The sequence below is a fragment of the Pangasianodon hypophthalmus genome, chromosome 6, assembly GCF_027358585.1.
Source record: "Pangasianodon hypophthalmus isolate fPanHyp1 chromosome 6, fPanHyp1.pri, whole genome shotgun sequence".
NCBI classification, from domain to species: domain Eukaryota; kingdom Metazoa; phylum Chordata; class Actinopteri; order Siluriformes; family Pangasiidae; genus Pangasianodon; species Pangasianodon hypophthalmus.
In genome coordinates this window covers 11,973,501-11,988,565 of record NC_069715.1, presented here as the reverse complement: position 1 = coordinate 11,988,565, position 15,065 = coordinate 11,973,501, and the positions used below count along the sequence as shown (strand labels likewise).

General features: G+C 40.4%; 2 protein-coding genes across 2 annotated transcripts; one reads left to right on the top strand and one right to left on the bottom strand.

Annotated features, from left to right (window-relative positions):
- Positions 1–6: 6 nt before the first annotated feature.
- On the bottom strand, positions 7–6,355 carry ctsd (cathepsin D). The gene is made up of 9 exons (XM_026927318.3): positions 6,180–6,355; positions 4,887–5,043; positions 3,850–3,973; positions 3,597–3,715; positions 2,615–2,814; positions 2,069–2,191; positions 1,409–1,553; positions 1,087–1,185; positions 7–771 (listed from the first exon to the last, which is right to left on the bottom strand). Exons 1-9 carry the CDS (start codon positions 6,239–6,241, stop codon positions 610–612), a joined length of 1,191 nt encoding a protein of 396 aa, XP_026783119.1. The 5' UTR covers positions 6,242–6,355; the 3' UTR covers positions 7–609.
- A 5,316-nt stretch (positions 6,356–11,671) lies between these two features.
- On the top strand, positions 11,672–14,677 carry LOC128318538 (trichohyalin-like). The gene has a single exon (XM_053235022.1). The coding sequence runs from the start codon at positions 11,672–11,674 to the stop codon at positions 14,675–14,677; it is 3,006 nt and encodes a 1,001-aa protein (XP_053090997.1).
- Positions 14,678–15,065: the final 388 nt, after the last annotated feature.

Sequence of the window (15,065 nt, the reverse complement as noted above, 5' to 3'; positions counted from 1 at the left end):
TTACTGTTTCATTTGTCCACACATTTTATTGTTTAACCAAACTGTTTATTGGAAGAAAGTATAAATTACAGTAATATCCAGGGTAATTATGTGACACTTAGGTCACAATTTTCAATCACAGCAGACAAATGCAGAGCTCTTCCTCAAACCCACATAAAGAAACTAAATCAGTAGATGACCAGGTAGTAAAACATGATAGGTTGATAAACAATGTTCTAAAATGTATTTTATCCAATTTTACAGAGGTATTTTCAATAAAGACCAAAAATCACAATAGCTAAATAAAATCAATGACATAAAACCTGTTAAAATCCATTACAACTCATCCTTTACAGACTAATGCTAATTAAAAACAATAACTGCGTCATTACTTTGCTAGCATGTGTAGTACTTCTTGGCCTTTCCCTGATTTATTTAGACTTCTCAAGCTCATTGAAACGGAGTATTAGGGAGCTAAAGAAGCAGTGCAAACACAATACTATCATATCGCTAAGCAGGTATTGTCATAGCAGCTGATATGATTCTAGTGGAGAGTTTAGAGTTTTTTTCCTGTACCCATTCCTATTCCTTTCCTACCCTTTGCTCAAAAAAGACTATAGTATGATAGGGCTAAACGGCCTTAGCAAAGCCCACTTGGTTGTTCTCACGGTCAAATACAGTGTAGTACTGCCCAATGAACACATCACCCAGAATCCACAGCGGCCCAGCAGGAGGAGGGATATCCAGAGCCATGAATCCACTCAGACAGATTTCTCTACCAGCCTGGCTCTCCTGTGTACACACACACACACACACACACACACACACACACAAGTTTACTTACCAAGAGGAAAATTAGTCACACCATGGCCTAGTTGTCATAGTATGTGTCCTGATGTTGGGTAAAACCACACAACTCATATTCCAGTGACTCAAAGTGAAAGTGCTTTGACGTAAAAGATTTAAAAAAAAAAAAAAAAAAAAGTTTTTGACAAAGACGTAAAATGTCATGTGACATATCTTTCTTTCTACAAAAATATGTAATTACTTAAAACAGAGCAGAGTGTTTTAAAACAGAGCAACAAACCATTTTCACATATGCCTAACCTTGAGAATGTATTGTTCTCCAGTCAGCGTGTAGGTCTGTCCACCCAAATTGAAGGAGATAGTGGGAAGGGAAGGCACCTTCTTGCAGTCAACCATGTACTACCAAGAAACAAATGAACTTTTAGCAACAATACCAAAAAAAAAACAGGCAAGGCTTGTTTTTAATGCTTACATGAGTTTACAGTGCAACAACCACACCTAAATTTAAAGTTAGCAAGTCTAAATTAATCATTAGTCGGACTAAATAAGTCTTTTAATAGCGTGCAAGGAGTTTAGTATTGTACTACAAGTGTCTAAAGTCCTAATATCAGTGATGGTGTACCTCTCCCTGGATCAGGGGAATGGCTCCAATGGCCTTTTGGAGAGCCTTGACCTCAGCGGCAGGTCCAGTGATTAGAGACGTGCCAGTGTCCACGATGGCCTCACAGCCTCCCTTACAAAGGGTCAGCTGACTGCCAATGGTCATGCTGGAAAAAAACAGAGACTCGTGTTAGACCAGCTAACTTCTCATTATAATGTAGTACAGATTATGTAAAGGCAAAACAAAACTTGACCAAGCTTCCTGAACACTCTGTAAAGAAAAGATATTAAATAGAATAGACTCATGTAAAAAATAACAGTCTGGGTTACGCTATGCCAAACCTTGTGTGATGAACTCTATCCATCATTAGATTTATAAAACATCATTATATATCTTATTGTCAGTCTGGCAGATCACTTCTATTGCTGTTCTTTTCTATTGCTTCTGTTTAAAACATAAGCCTGCCAGAGTCACTGGCCAAGCACAGCAGCTTTCCATTTAACCGCTCAGCATCTTGGGGAAAACAAACATGAATACAGAGCACTGCATTGACCAGTAAACAGGAGGAAAAACAACTTCAGTGACAGTTTATGCCTTGAGGTCTGCACAAACATACCAACTTCCTCTCAAGAAAGGAAGACAGACACATGACTTTGGAGTATGACAAAGATGAGCTCTCACCCGTCCATGTGAATCTGCCAGTAAGCCTGTCGGGTGATGTTTACGTAGTGAAAATCTCCAGTGTAGAACTTTGGATCTGTGCCTCCCAGGAGGAGTTCACCACCAGGCTGAGTATCTGGGTTCCTACCAAAGAATCATACGAACAAACCAAGACATGTGTTTAACCAAATATCAGTGGTACAAAATAGAAATGTAACAAGTTTTACAATCTAATCAAGCAACTTGTGATTAACTTCTCTCTACTTAGCCCAGTGTAAACGAGGCATGATAAAACTGGAGCCATGTGATCATTCTTAGCTAAATCAGATTAATGGGGCAAAACCTTTTGAACATGACACACTATCACTGAACCTGAAACATTCCCTCTGTATTCAGCACATTTGAATATACCATTGCTGACTTCATTCAGCATTCTTCATTCAACCTTTATAATCACATGATTACTTGATTATTCACCATCAAATAAACTCTGTATTTCAGAAGCACTGATGCATGCATGCTAATGACAAACTGCACAAACAATTTGCTGACAAACACAAAACAAACCTGTTCAGATAGAAAGAGAAGACATTCTTCTCCACTTTCTTCTGGCTCATCATCATGTCAAAGACTGGCGGAACCCCGTCTACAGCAATGCGAGGGTAGGCCATGCCCAGGATGCCATCAAACTTTGCAGCAATGAAGGCAACTCCAGGCTGCTTGATGGCCTCGCCAAATATCTGCTTCTCTACAGCAATGTCTCCAACCTGCAAAGAATTTTATCTCAATTTCAACCAGCAACAGTGTCACCTAAAGGCTGATTTGTTCTTGGTGTTAACTGTGTGTACGCATATGGAAGATGGCCACCACGCATATCCTGTGGTTGTTTAGTGCCTCGTGAATAAATAAACTAGTGTTGTGTCTCAAATCACATACTTGTGTATTATTCTAGACTGTTTTGGAATACCGCCACTAATGGTTTTCCTTTTACAGTTAGTGGTTGAATTAAAATTGTAAAAAATAATAATAATAATAATAATAATAATAATAATAATAATAAAAACTCTACCAAAAGGTCTGTTTTGAGTACTAGCTTTCTGGATTTTCTAGATTAGTAAATATTTTTGAATGTACAGTGAGGGTTTTTGATTTGAGTCACAGATCATGACAAGGTTAAGTTTTAAAGAGAAACAGAACTTGTGTTCTGAACTTGTGTGTTTAACATTGCTGTGCATAAAATCGTGAGACAGTACAACTTGACTTGGAAACCAGATGGACAGGGATGTTTTTGCTCTGACGTGCCATCTAGTGGACACCATATTTAATCCTCTAGATGTACATAAGATACCCAAGTGAGCATGCAAACAATGATGCTTGTGTAGCAGCTGCTTGCACATACGCATAGTGCAGGTGAAGTATATTTGAGCATTAAGAACCAAAATTTAACTTCTCCCAATGTATAATAGAAAAATTTGTTAATAATAAATACATACACAGACAGATAGATAGACAGATAAATAGATAGATTTACTGCGCAAAACAAACTTACTGTGCAGACATCCTGGCTGAGATAGCCAGAGAGACTCCCAGTGCCATACTGGATAGCAAAAGCAGTGCCATTCTTGACATATGTGCTGGATTTGGCCCCATTATACTTGTGATGAAGCACTGTAAGATCAGCAACACAACTGAGTTGCACTAAGATGACTCACGACCAACATCAAACATTTAACAATAGCATAAATAATTTACCAATACTATACATCACACTATATTTATGCAGTGTTTAAGTGTTGACTTACAGCATGCAATGTCAGTAAAGGAGCAGTGGATAGAAGGCACCCACAAGTTGGAGGATCCTGTGTCAAACACCACAGTGAAGGTCTGGACTGGAGTGCCAAGACCTATCTCGCCATAGTATTGGGCCTTTGAATGGGGGAAAAACAAAAACGCACATACACACCGAACCTCAAATTTTGCTTGTCTGAAGATTATGCAAAAATAAAAAAATAAAAAAAAATTATAAAAGTATAATCAAATGAATTTTACATAAAAAGACAGACATTAAACTTCAACAAATGTAGTTTACCATGCAACTATTGGGCAAAAAAAAAAAAATACAAAGGTGGTTGCCAAAGCTGATTGCGATAGTTCTCCTTTTGTTAAGATAACATGACTAACAGTCTCATGATAAGCAACCATGACCAATTAAATGTCGGTGTCATACTTTTCAAAATCATGACAGAACAAGTTTCAAGATCATTTCTGCACGTCAGCCATGAAATGGCATATTCTTAAAGCATGCCTAATCACATGATTTAATTTTCTGACATGCTCAGCATTTAACTTCTGAATTCCTTCCCTCCTGTATGTCTTGTGAAAAAAAAAAAAAGCACCACAGAAACGTGACTTCCTCAGACCTACGCGCTCAGCATTTCTTGCAACATAACTTCTGAGCCGAAATTGTAGTACCACCATTGTACAGAGCATCCCATTAATGATTAAACATCTATGTTATTTTTGCGGCCATTTTGCAGATAGCCAATACTTGCAGCATTTCAATGCACTGTAGATCAGACCAAATTTTCCAAGCATTTACTGTATTAGAATTTTTTATGGTATATGCAAGCAATGTTGAGCATTACTTGGATGGCAATTATTTTCAAACTACTTTCTCTGAGTAATCAGGGCAAACTAAGGAGCTTCAGAAACCGATTAAGAGGGCCTCCCACTTTACAAACACGCAACAAGATTAGTAAACCAGGGCAAAAGGTACCAAAGGCTAGTGTTGATCAGCCACGATTTGTTGGTTTAAAGGGTAAAAACAGGCCATACTCACATCCATGTAATTCTTTAGAGTTTCAGGGGTTGGTCCGGATTTGGGTGGGAAACCCAGGTTGTATTTTGTGTTCTGAGAGTTGGCCAATAGTTCCTCCACAGCTCGGCCTGAATCAGACATAGACCGCCTTATGGAGCGAAACTTCGTTAGGGGGATCCTGCAACAGAACATACATAGGTTGAAGAGTTAACCTTACATCATTCTTTAGGTGCTTAAAAAACTACAACCACACCAAGCTCAAAACAAACCAACAAAAACAGCATCCATTCCACAGTGCTGACAGAGAGTAAACATGTCTCTTATCTAGAATTATCTAGACGTGACAGGGATTGAGCTCTTGCCTGGCAATACTCCTGATATCCAGCTCTTTGGGGAATGTCGGGCATTAAGAACAAAAGCTGGACATTAAACAAAAGCATTTCTCATTCTCTCATGAGCCTCAAAAGCAAAAGCTTTACTCTTATACAAAGCAGGACTACATTAACATTTATTGCAGTTGGCAGACACCCTTATCCAGAGGGACTTACATTTATCTCATTTATACATCTGAGCAGTTAAGGGCCTTTCTCAAGGGCCAAAAACTGGCAGCTTGGCGGTGCTGGGATTTGAACTCATGACCTTATATTATATCTTATATTAAGTTGTTTTGATCGAGTCAATACTATACACTGACCGCTCTCTCTCTCTCTCTCTCTCTTTCTCTGTGTGTGTGTGTGTGTGTGTGTGTGTGTGTGTGTGTGTTTCTGTGGTCTGGCAGCTCAGCTACAGGAAAACACATATGAAGGCGTGAAGCTGTCGGCTGTTCTTTTTCTCTGCCATTTGTGAAACGCTGAAGATAACTGCATATAGAGACTTCATGCAGAGAATGTTCCAGCTAAACCATGGTCAATTATTGACAACTGTGAAGCCAAAGGGGTTGTAAACTGGGTTAGATTCAACTTCCTATGTAGGTTGGAGCTATAAAGACAATAACACCATTTGGTTTTTTTCCCCCTTTTTACCAAACCACTTTACATACTCTCTTGTTTTCAAACCAGTAATGAGAACTCTAATGGGACCCTGCTATCTAAACATAGAGTTTTGCTGAGTCACGCGCCAACATAGAGACGATAACTTAGCTAAATTAGTTAGCTAGCAGGAAACAAACTGCAGTTTACGTTATTAATTCAGCGGCTCTCACTCCCAAACATTACAGCTTGCATTGTCTCGGTGTCACAAGCTAACGAGCTAAGCACGGCTCTTTTGCAAATAACTGCATCAGCCACAGCTGAATAAAAACAGCACTGAGCTTACCTAACAACTGCGTCGGCTGTCCATGCAACAAGAACCAGGAACAGCAAACAAGCGGGCTTCATTTTTGTTAGCTAGAGAATAACTACACACAAAGAAACACCGCAGTTAAAGCGTCTTTTTGCCCCAACAGGCTGCTTTAAAAACAAACTGCCCAGGTCACTTGACTGCGTTGACGCCACCGTCACGTGACCACAAGCACGCGATCGAGGTGTGTTCATGCTCGTCGCTTTCAGTGTTGCGCAATTAAAGTGCGCAGCTCTAAAAGGTGTTTAAAAAAAAGGGATTTTTTTTTTTGCTGTTCATCACTTATTTTATATATCTAGCATCACCACAGCACCACAAGACACTTTACACAACACAGCCAGTGTCACTGGGTTATAATGTAGTATTAATTGTTGCAAGTAATTTCTGACTATGCCCGGGGGAGTTGTGGGATTTCGCTATGCTCTGTTGCTCCCTCAGTCATTCTCTATTTGTCTCATACGCACACTTTATTAACCACACACATACACATACATACACACACACACACACACAATATCCTTGTGAAGATATTCTACTGACACAATTATTTAATGCTCTGTCTACACCTGAATCTAACCCTAACCTTCACAAAAGGAATAAATAAAAGCCGCAGTTAAAAAAATAAATAAATAAAAAACTGCAGTTTTGCACATAGGACCAGTCATCACAAGGTCAAAAATGTCAGATAGAAAAACATTGCCCCCTCCACAGAGAGAGAGAGAGAGACTGAGACTGAACCCCCTGATTAAAAGAAAATGTTTTGGTTTGTCAGACAACATGGACAACACTCTCCCTACATGGTCAAATTTGTCATGCATTCTTATCATCATGGGAACATCTGGCCCTGTTCACACCTGCCCTTACCGCTGTCCATGCTCTCTCTCTCTCTCTCTCTCTCTCTCTCTCCCACACACACACAGCTAAGATTAAAAAAACAAAAAACTAAACAGGAAAGGTCTTTTAATCTCTTCCCTTTTAGCTGGTTCATTTGGATTGTTTTCCCACATGGGAGTTATTCACTTGTTCCTTCTTATAAACCAGATTTATCCACTGACTTATACTTCCCCGTTTCCCATATTCCTGATATATATATGTCTATAATGGATGTGTGGTTGTGTAAGTGTGCACATTAGGAAAACAATTATGCAAACCATCTACTTACACTGATCAGCCATAACATTATGATCACTGACAAGTGACGTGAATAATATTGATTATCTCTTTACAACAGCACCTGTCAAGGGTTGAGATATATTAGGCAGCAAGTGACCAGTCGGTTCTCGAAGTTGATGTGTTGGAAGCAGGAAAAATGGGCAAGCGTAAGGATTAGAGAGACTTTGACAATGGCCAAATTGTGATGGCTAGGCGACTGGGTCAGAGCATCTTTAAAACAGCAGACCTTGTGGGGTGTTCCCGGTATGCAGTGGTTAGTATCTACCAAACATGGTCCAAGGAAAGACAACCAGTGAACTGGCGACAGGGTCATGGTTAACCAAGGCTCACTGATGCACATGGGGAGTGCGTCCTGCCACACTGTAAAAACTGTTCAGGAATGGTTCAGGGAACATGACAAAGAGTTCAAGGTCTTGACTTGGCCTCCAAATTCCCCAGAACAATCCAATTGAACATCTGTGGGGTGTACTGGCCATCAAGTCCGATCCATGGAGGCCACACCTCACAACTTACAGGACTTAAAGGATCTGCTGTTAACGTCTTTGTGCCAGATACCACAGCACACCTTCAGGGATCTAGTGGAGGCCATGCCTCAACGGGTCAGGGATGTTTTGGCAGCAAAAGGGGGACCAACACAATATTAGGCAGGTGGTCATAATGTTATGGCTGATCAGTGTATACCTGGGCACTTACACCCACCCACATAGCTTCCAGTTGTTTTGATTGTATCATAAATTGATTTTATCCTGATGGCATTTAGGGTTTATCTAGCAATGCAACTATTATTGCAAACAACTATTAAACATTATTTAAATGTCTACAGTAATATTTTATGTATTTATTAGGACCATATAGCTTTTTATTCCTAAAATTTCAGCATTATTTATAGACTACTTCCTGAGTTATTGAGGTTTGGATTAAACTCATTCACTTCTAGGGATTGATCTAACCATTTTTTAATACCTAAAAAAGTAATAATAATTATAATAAATTTGCTAATTATAAGTTGGGATTTCCATCAGTTTAACTAAATTAAAAAATTGCAGAACTCCAGGCTAGACCCCTGGGGTCCCCGGACCCCACACTGGGAACCACCGCAGTAAAAGACAAATTATCAGTCAAATGTTAAAGGTGTTAAGAGAAGTTTGTGAATTACAATTTACAATACTCTATAACAGAGTTAACAGAAGTAATCTCTAAAAATCTCTAACTCTGACTGAAAAACTGAAGAAACTTTATGTAGACAAAAAGCACTATTCATATTCACCCCTAAGTTTCAAGTTTTATTTTGTTCCAGTGTGCACTTATTCATTACATTTAAAAAAATATAGCTGCAAGCAGTGTAGGGGGCCAAGCACTTTCTGTGTCCACCCCTTAGTGACAGAGGAAGACCAGAAGCCACAGGGACCATCAGCGCTTGCTCTGAAGGTGATATACTAAATTTGAAAGCCAAAGATCAAGCTGTTGCAGAGATATCACCCCACTTCTTGTTTTCAGTAGCCCTCCTAAGTTGCAAATGATGTCAAATCAAACAAGATTGAAAACAAGATTTGTTTCTTAAATTCAGTTCATGTTGCTAAATATATGCGACAAGTTTAATGTCAGTATATAAAATTGTTGCTTGTTCCTGTATGGCAACTTACCTGTCAAATTTGGAGGAGGGGCAGCAAAAATGGCAGTTAGATGGAAGCATTTTTTTTTAGCATTTTATTGTTACTTGTTACTAGTAGGTGACGCTGGCAGGAAATTTGTTGCATAGCTTCAAGTCATGGTCCCGAAAATGTCTACCAAGTTTTGTGCCAGTGCGCAAAGTTGTTGCTGAGATACAGCCTCATTTCCTGTTTGGAGGCTTCACAGTCAGATTTGTTGGCCCATTACGGACAAACCATTTGGAACATTCAAAATTCTTTTGATAACGTTTGTGAGGCTTACTCTGATGATGATGTATGCCCAATTTGGTGATCATTGGACAAAATTTGTAGGAGTAGTCAAAAAACAGTTTTCAACAAAATCCAAGATGGTCGCCAGGAAGTACACTTGAATTTCAGATGTTGGTGTACGTTCAGTTCAGCATATTCCAGGGAATTATAGGAAATATAAACTGTGAATTTAGCACAAACTTTTCAAATGATATAAAGGAAAAAATAAAAGTTGTTACAGTTCTTGACCACAAGGTGCCACAGTCAGTCACATCAAATTCTGTCTGTTTTGGTATAAATGTTTTGTATAAATGTATAAATGGAATGAAGTCTGGTCATTAGAAATGTGATTTATATCTATATTTATATTTATATTTTTTATATATATTTATAATTTATCTTTATACTGTGAGTGTGTTATTACCTCTAGTAGAGACTAAATAATTGTTGATTTTGTTCTTTATTGTTGCCTTATGCGCTATACATAAAAACACAGTATAAAGTATGCTATAAAGTCAGATTGTGCTCTGAGATCAGAAATTATTAGTGTACTGTTCAGTAAAACACACCTGCTGTTAGTGCAGAGACTTCATTCTGCTCACACCTGCAGTAATATTACACTTTATTTTATAAAGCCTCTTACTGCAAAAGCTGAGAAATGGTGGAGTAAAAAAAAAAAAAAAAAAAAAAACACTGATAAGTTGATATTAATAACCATCTCATGGCATCAATTAGAGTTGTACAGTATTTGTAGAATAAAAATCCATCTTCATAGTACACTAGTTCCACACACATGAAATATTCACAGCACTGTGTACTGGTTTTGCAGTTGCATAAAAAAATCACAACTACACATATTAAAATTCAAAGACAAATACAATTCATTTATTATTTACTCAGAATAAACTAAACCTTTCCAATATTAAGGGAAAAGTTCAAAAGTTGCATTCAAGCAAAAAGAAAAAACAAAGTTTAATACCATTCTTATTAATTACCATTCTTACAACCTTTTGTTTATACTTCTGATTTGTGGTCTTATTTGAAATAAATTAGGTTCTAATTATTTAATAATAATAATAATAATAATAATAATAATAATAATAATTAAATGATGATAACCAAAGGAGAAAAGCATGGATAATGCTACATTAATAATGGCTAATAGTAATTACGTTAAATCAGTATCATACAGAGTATTACATAAAATATTCTGCAAAATTAAGCATCATAAATTACATTTTAGAAAATTATAAAATGAAACAGGTTCTGGTCAAATAACTTTAAAAATAAACTACACTAAAAAGACTAAATAATTAATTAATATAAATGATACACTAAACAGTAAAACACGTTAATGACGTAGATGTGTCAACACTGTTGCCTAGTAACAATATTAAGGGCTTTAATGCTGCCATTTTGTCAGCTGTTTCCATCGAGCTCTTTGTGCGTATTTTCTTCTCTAACACGGTTTTCTCTTTTCCGAGTTTCTCAGCTTCACTTTTCTTCTGCTCGAGTCCTGTGCTGCAGCTCAGTGCCAGTCTCAGTGTGAGCGTTAAACTCAGCGCCACCGCACTGTTTCCGCGGTTAGCATCGTTAGCATTACAGCTGCGCTCAGTGTGGCTCCACAATCACTCGCTTTTTACAGAGTTTACTATTACTTCTTATTTATCACTGTGATTTCGCTCTTCTCTCATGAGAAAAAAGAAAAAGACAGAAAAGTGTAGAAAAATAAGAAAAGTTGGACAAAAAAAAAAAAAAAAAGCTCTCGTTCCCTTCGTAAGAGAGCGTGCGCGAGAGAGAGAAAAAGAGAGAGAGCGAGCGAGCGAGCGCAAAGGGGGTGACGTCACAATCGGATAACTGTGTGTGTGTGTGTGTGTGTGTGTGTGTGTGTGTGGGGGGGGGGGGGGGTGACGTCACAATTGGGATAACTGTGGGGGTGACGTCACAATTGGACTCGTATAAAAGGAGAAAGAACGCGGTCTCACTGTCACTGTTTCAGATTTGTGAGAATTTGCCGAGTGTGGAAAGAGAAAGACAATACCGAAGATGTTTAGAAGGATTAGAGAACACTTTCGACGTCAAACCCAGAAGAAATCTAAGGAGGATCCTCAAGTGGAGGCACTGCAGGAGGAGTTGGAAAGATCAGCAAGAGAGATGGAGGAATGTAAGAAGATGGAGAAAAAGAGAATGGAAGAGAGAGACATAATGGTGAAGAAGGTGGCAGAGCTGAAAACCATTTTAGCTTCTGAGCGAAAGCACCAGCGGGACATGGAAGAGAGGAACGCCAGACTCCAGCAGAACATCACTGAGCTCCAGGCCTCCCTGAAACTCTGTGAGGGACGGGAGAAGACTGCAGAGCTGGAGAGAGAGAACTTGATGAAAGACAGAGAGCGACTGTTGAAAAATGTTGCACAGCTGGAGGCCACTTTGGCTTCTGAGCGAAAAAAACAGGAGCAGGAAAGAGAGAAGGCCAAACTGGACATAGTGAAGAGGAACACTGCACACCCCCAGAACATAACCGAGCTCCAGCCTTCCCTGAAACTCTGTGAGGAACAAGAGAAGACTGCAGAGATGGAGAGAGAGAACTTGATGAGAGACCGAGAGCGACTGGAGAAAAACGTTGCACAGCTGGAGGCCAGTTTGGCTTCTGAGCGAAAAAAACAGGAGCAGGAAAGAAAGAAGACCAAGCTATACATAGAGGAGAGGAACACTGCACACATCCAGAAAATCGTTGATCTCCAGGCTTCCCTGAAACTCTATGAGGAACGGGGGAAGACTGTAGAGCTGGAGAGAGAGAGCTTGATGAAAGACCGAGAGCATCTGGAGAAACATGTTGTACAGCTGGAGGCCAGTTTGGCTTCTGAGCAAAAAAAACAGGAGCAGGAAAGAAAGAAGGATAAATTGGGCATAGAGGAGAAGAACACTACACACCTCCAGAAAATCACTGAGCTCCAGGCTTCCCTGGAACTCTGTGAGGAACAGAAGAAGTCTGCAGAGCTGGAGAGAGAGAACATGATGAGAGACCGAGAGCAATTGAAGAAAAATGTTGCACAGTTGGAGGCCAGTTTGGCTTCTGAGAGAAAAAACCGAGATCAGGAAAAAGAAAAGACCAAGCTATACATGGAGGAGAGGAACACTGCACACCTCCAGAAAATCAACGATCTACAGACTTCCCTGAAACTATGTGAGCAACGGGAGAAGTCTGCAGAGATGGAGAGACAGAGCTTGATGAGAAACCGAGAGCGACTGGAGAAAAATGTTGCACAGCTGGAGGCCACTTTGACTTCTGAGCGAATAAAACGGGAGCAGGAAAGAGAAAAGGCCAAGCTATACATGGAGGAGAGGAACACTGCACACCTCCAGAACATCACTGAGCTCCAGGCTTCCCTCAAACCCTGTGAGGAACGGAAGAAGACTGTAGAGCTGGAGAGAGAGAACTTGATGAAAGACCGAGAGCGACTGGAGAAAAACGTTGCACAACTGGAGGCCAGTTTGGCTTCTGAGCGGAAAAGACAGGAGCCGGAAAGAAAGAAGGCCAAATTGGACATAGAGGAGAGGAACACTGCACACCTCCAGAAAATCACTGAGCTCCAGACTTCTCTGAAACTCTGTGAGGAACGGGAGAAGTCTGCAGAGATGGAGAGAGAGAGCTTGATGAGAAACCGAGAGCGACTGGAGAAAAATGTTGCGCAGCTGGAGGCCACTTTGACTTTTGAGCGAAAAAAACGGGAGCAGGAAAGAGAAAAGGCCAAGCTATACATGGAAGAGAGGAACACTGCACACCTCCAGAACATCACCGAGCTCCAGGCTTCCCTGAAACTCTGTGAGGAACGGGAGAAGACTGCAGAGCTGGAGAGACAGAGCTTGATGAGAGACCGAGAGCATCTGGAGAAAAATGTTGTACAGCTGGAGGCCAGTTTGGCTTCTGAGCGAAAAAAACAGGAGCCGGAAAGAAAGAAGGCCAAATTGGACATAGAGGAGAGGAACACTACACACCTCCAGAAAATCACTGAGCTCCAGACTTCTCTGAAACTCTGTGAGGAACGGGAGAAGTCTGCAGAGATGGAGAGAGAGAGCTTGATGAGAAACCGAGAGCGACTGGAGAAAAATGTTGCACAGCTGGAGACCACTTTGACTTCTGAGCGAAAAAAACGGGAGCAGGAAAGAGAAAAGGCCAAGCTATACATGGAGGAGAGGAACACTGCACACCTCCAGAACATCACTGAGCTCCAGGCTTCCCTGAAACTCTGTGAAGAACGGAAGAAGGCTGTAGAGCTGGAGAGAGAGAACTTGATGAAAGACCGAGAGCGACTGTTGAAAAACGTTGCACAACTGGAGGCCAGTTTGGCTTCTGAGCGGAAAAGACAGGAGCCGGAAAGAAAGAAGGCCAAATTGGACATAGAGGAGAGGAACACTGCACACCTCCAGAAAATCACTGAGCTCCAGACTTCTCTGAAACTCTGTGAGCAACGGGAGAAGTCTGCAGAGATGGAGAGAGAGAGCTTGATGAGAAACCGAGAGCGACTGGAGAAAAATGTTGCACAGCTGGAGGCCACTTTGACTTTTGAGCGAAAAAAACGGGAGCAGGAAAGAGAAAAGGCCAAGCTATACATGGAAGCGAGGAACACTGCACACCTCCAGAACATCACCGAGCTCCAGGCTTCCCTGAAACTGTGTGAGGAACGGGAGAAGACTGCAGAGCTGGAGAGACAGAGCTTGATGAGAGACCGAGAGCATCTGGAGAAAAATGTTGTACAGCTGGAGGCCAGTTTGGCTTCTGAGCGGAAAAAACAGGAAAGAGATAATACTAATCTAGACATTAAGGAGAGGAAGACCGTACTACTGCAGAACGTGTCCAAGCTCCAGGCTTCTCTGAAAATCTGTGAGGAACAACAGAAGATTGCAGCGCAGGGGAGAGAAAGGAGGATGAAAGCCCGAGAGCAACTGGAGAAAATTGCACAACTGGCAGCCTCTTTGACTTCAGCGCAAGGGCAACAGGAGCAGGAAAATGAGAAGATCAAGCTGCACATGGAGGAAAGGAAAGCCTCACACCTCCAGAACATCACCGAGCTCCCGGCTTCCCTGAAACTCTGTGAGGAACGGGAGAAGTCTGCAGAGCTGGAGAGAGAGAACTTGATGAGAGACCAAGAGCGACTGGAGAAACAGGTTGCTCAGCCGGAGGCCACTTTGGCTTCTGAGCGAGAGCACCATAAGGCAGAGCTGGAGAGCAAAAGGAGGACGAGAGACCGCGAGCAATTGAAAAAAATTGCAGAGCAAGAGCACCGGAACCAGGGAACAGAAGACCAAGCAGGATGCCTGCAAGAAGAACAGCAGCCAGTGCTTGGAGAAACCCCTGAAGAACGAGTGCTCACCTGCCAGTGATGAGGTAAAGTAAAAAAATAAATTAATTAATTAAAAAAAACTCCATTCTTTACTTCAACTGAGGTAAAGGAGCAGGAGAAGTGTAAAAATGACTGGATTTTTTTTCTTTCAAAATGATCAATAAAAATCTTAAGAATGAACTCTGTGTGTGGTTTTTGTTTCTTTTATGAAAGTGTTAGACATAATAACAATAATAATAATAATAATAATAATAATAATAATAATAATAATAATATAGCTGCAAGCAGCAGTTATCGGGGTTCAAGCACTTTAGGGCCTTTAAGGACATGCGTAAAAAGGTATTACTTAATATTGTGCAAGCCTATAAGCACCTAAATCAGAGAAAAAGCAAGATAATTTTATGAAATATGTAGTAATTTAGCTTAAA

What these genes read in the sequence shown, in the direction of transcription:
- LOC128318538 (XM_053235022.1), top strand. Translation starts at nt 11,672, where the DNA reads ATGAAAGACAGAGAGCGACTGTTGAAAAATGTTGCACAGCTGGAGGCC.
- ctsd (XM_026927318.3), bottom strand. Translation starts at nt 6,241, where the DNA reads ATGAAGCCCGCTTGTTTGCTGTTCCTGGTTCTTGTTGCATGGACAGCC. An exon ending in CTTTACTGACATTGCATGCT is followed by an intron (nt 3,716 to 3,849) that starts GTAAGTCAACAC and finishes CTGATCTTACAG; the next exon opens with TGCTTCATCACAAGTATAAT. An exon ending in TCAGCCAGGATGTCTGCACA is followed by an intron (nt 2,815 to 3,596) that starts GTAAGTTTGTTT and finishes AATTCTTTGCAG; the next exon opens with GTTGGAGACATTGCTGTAGA.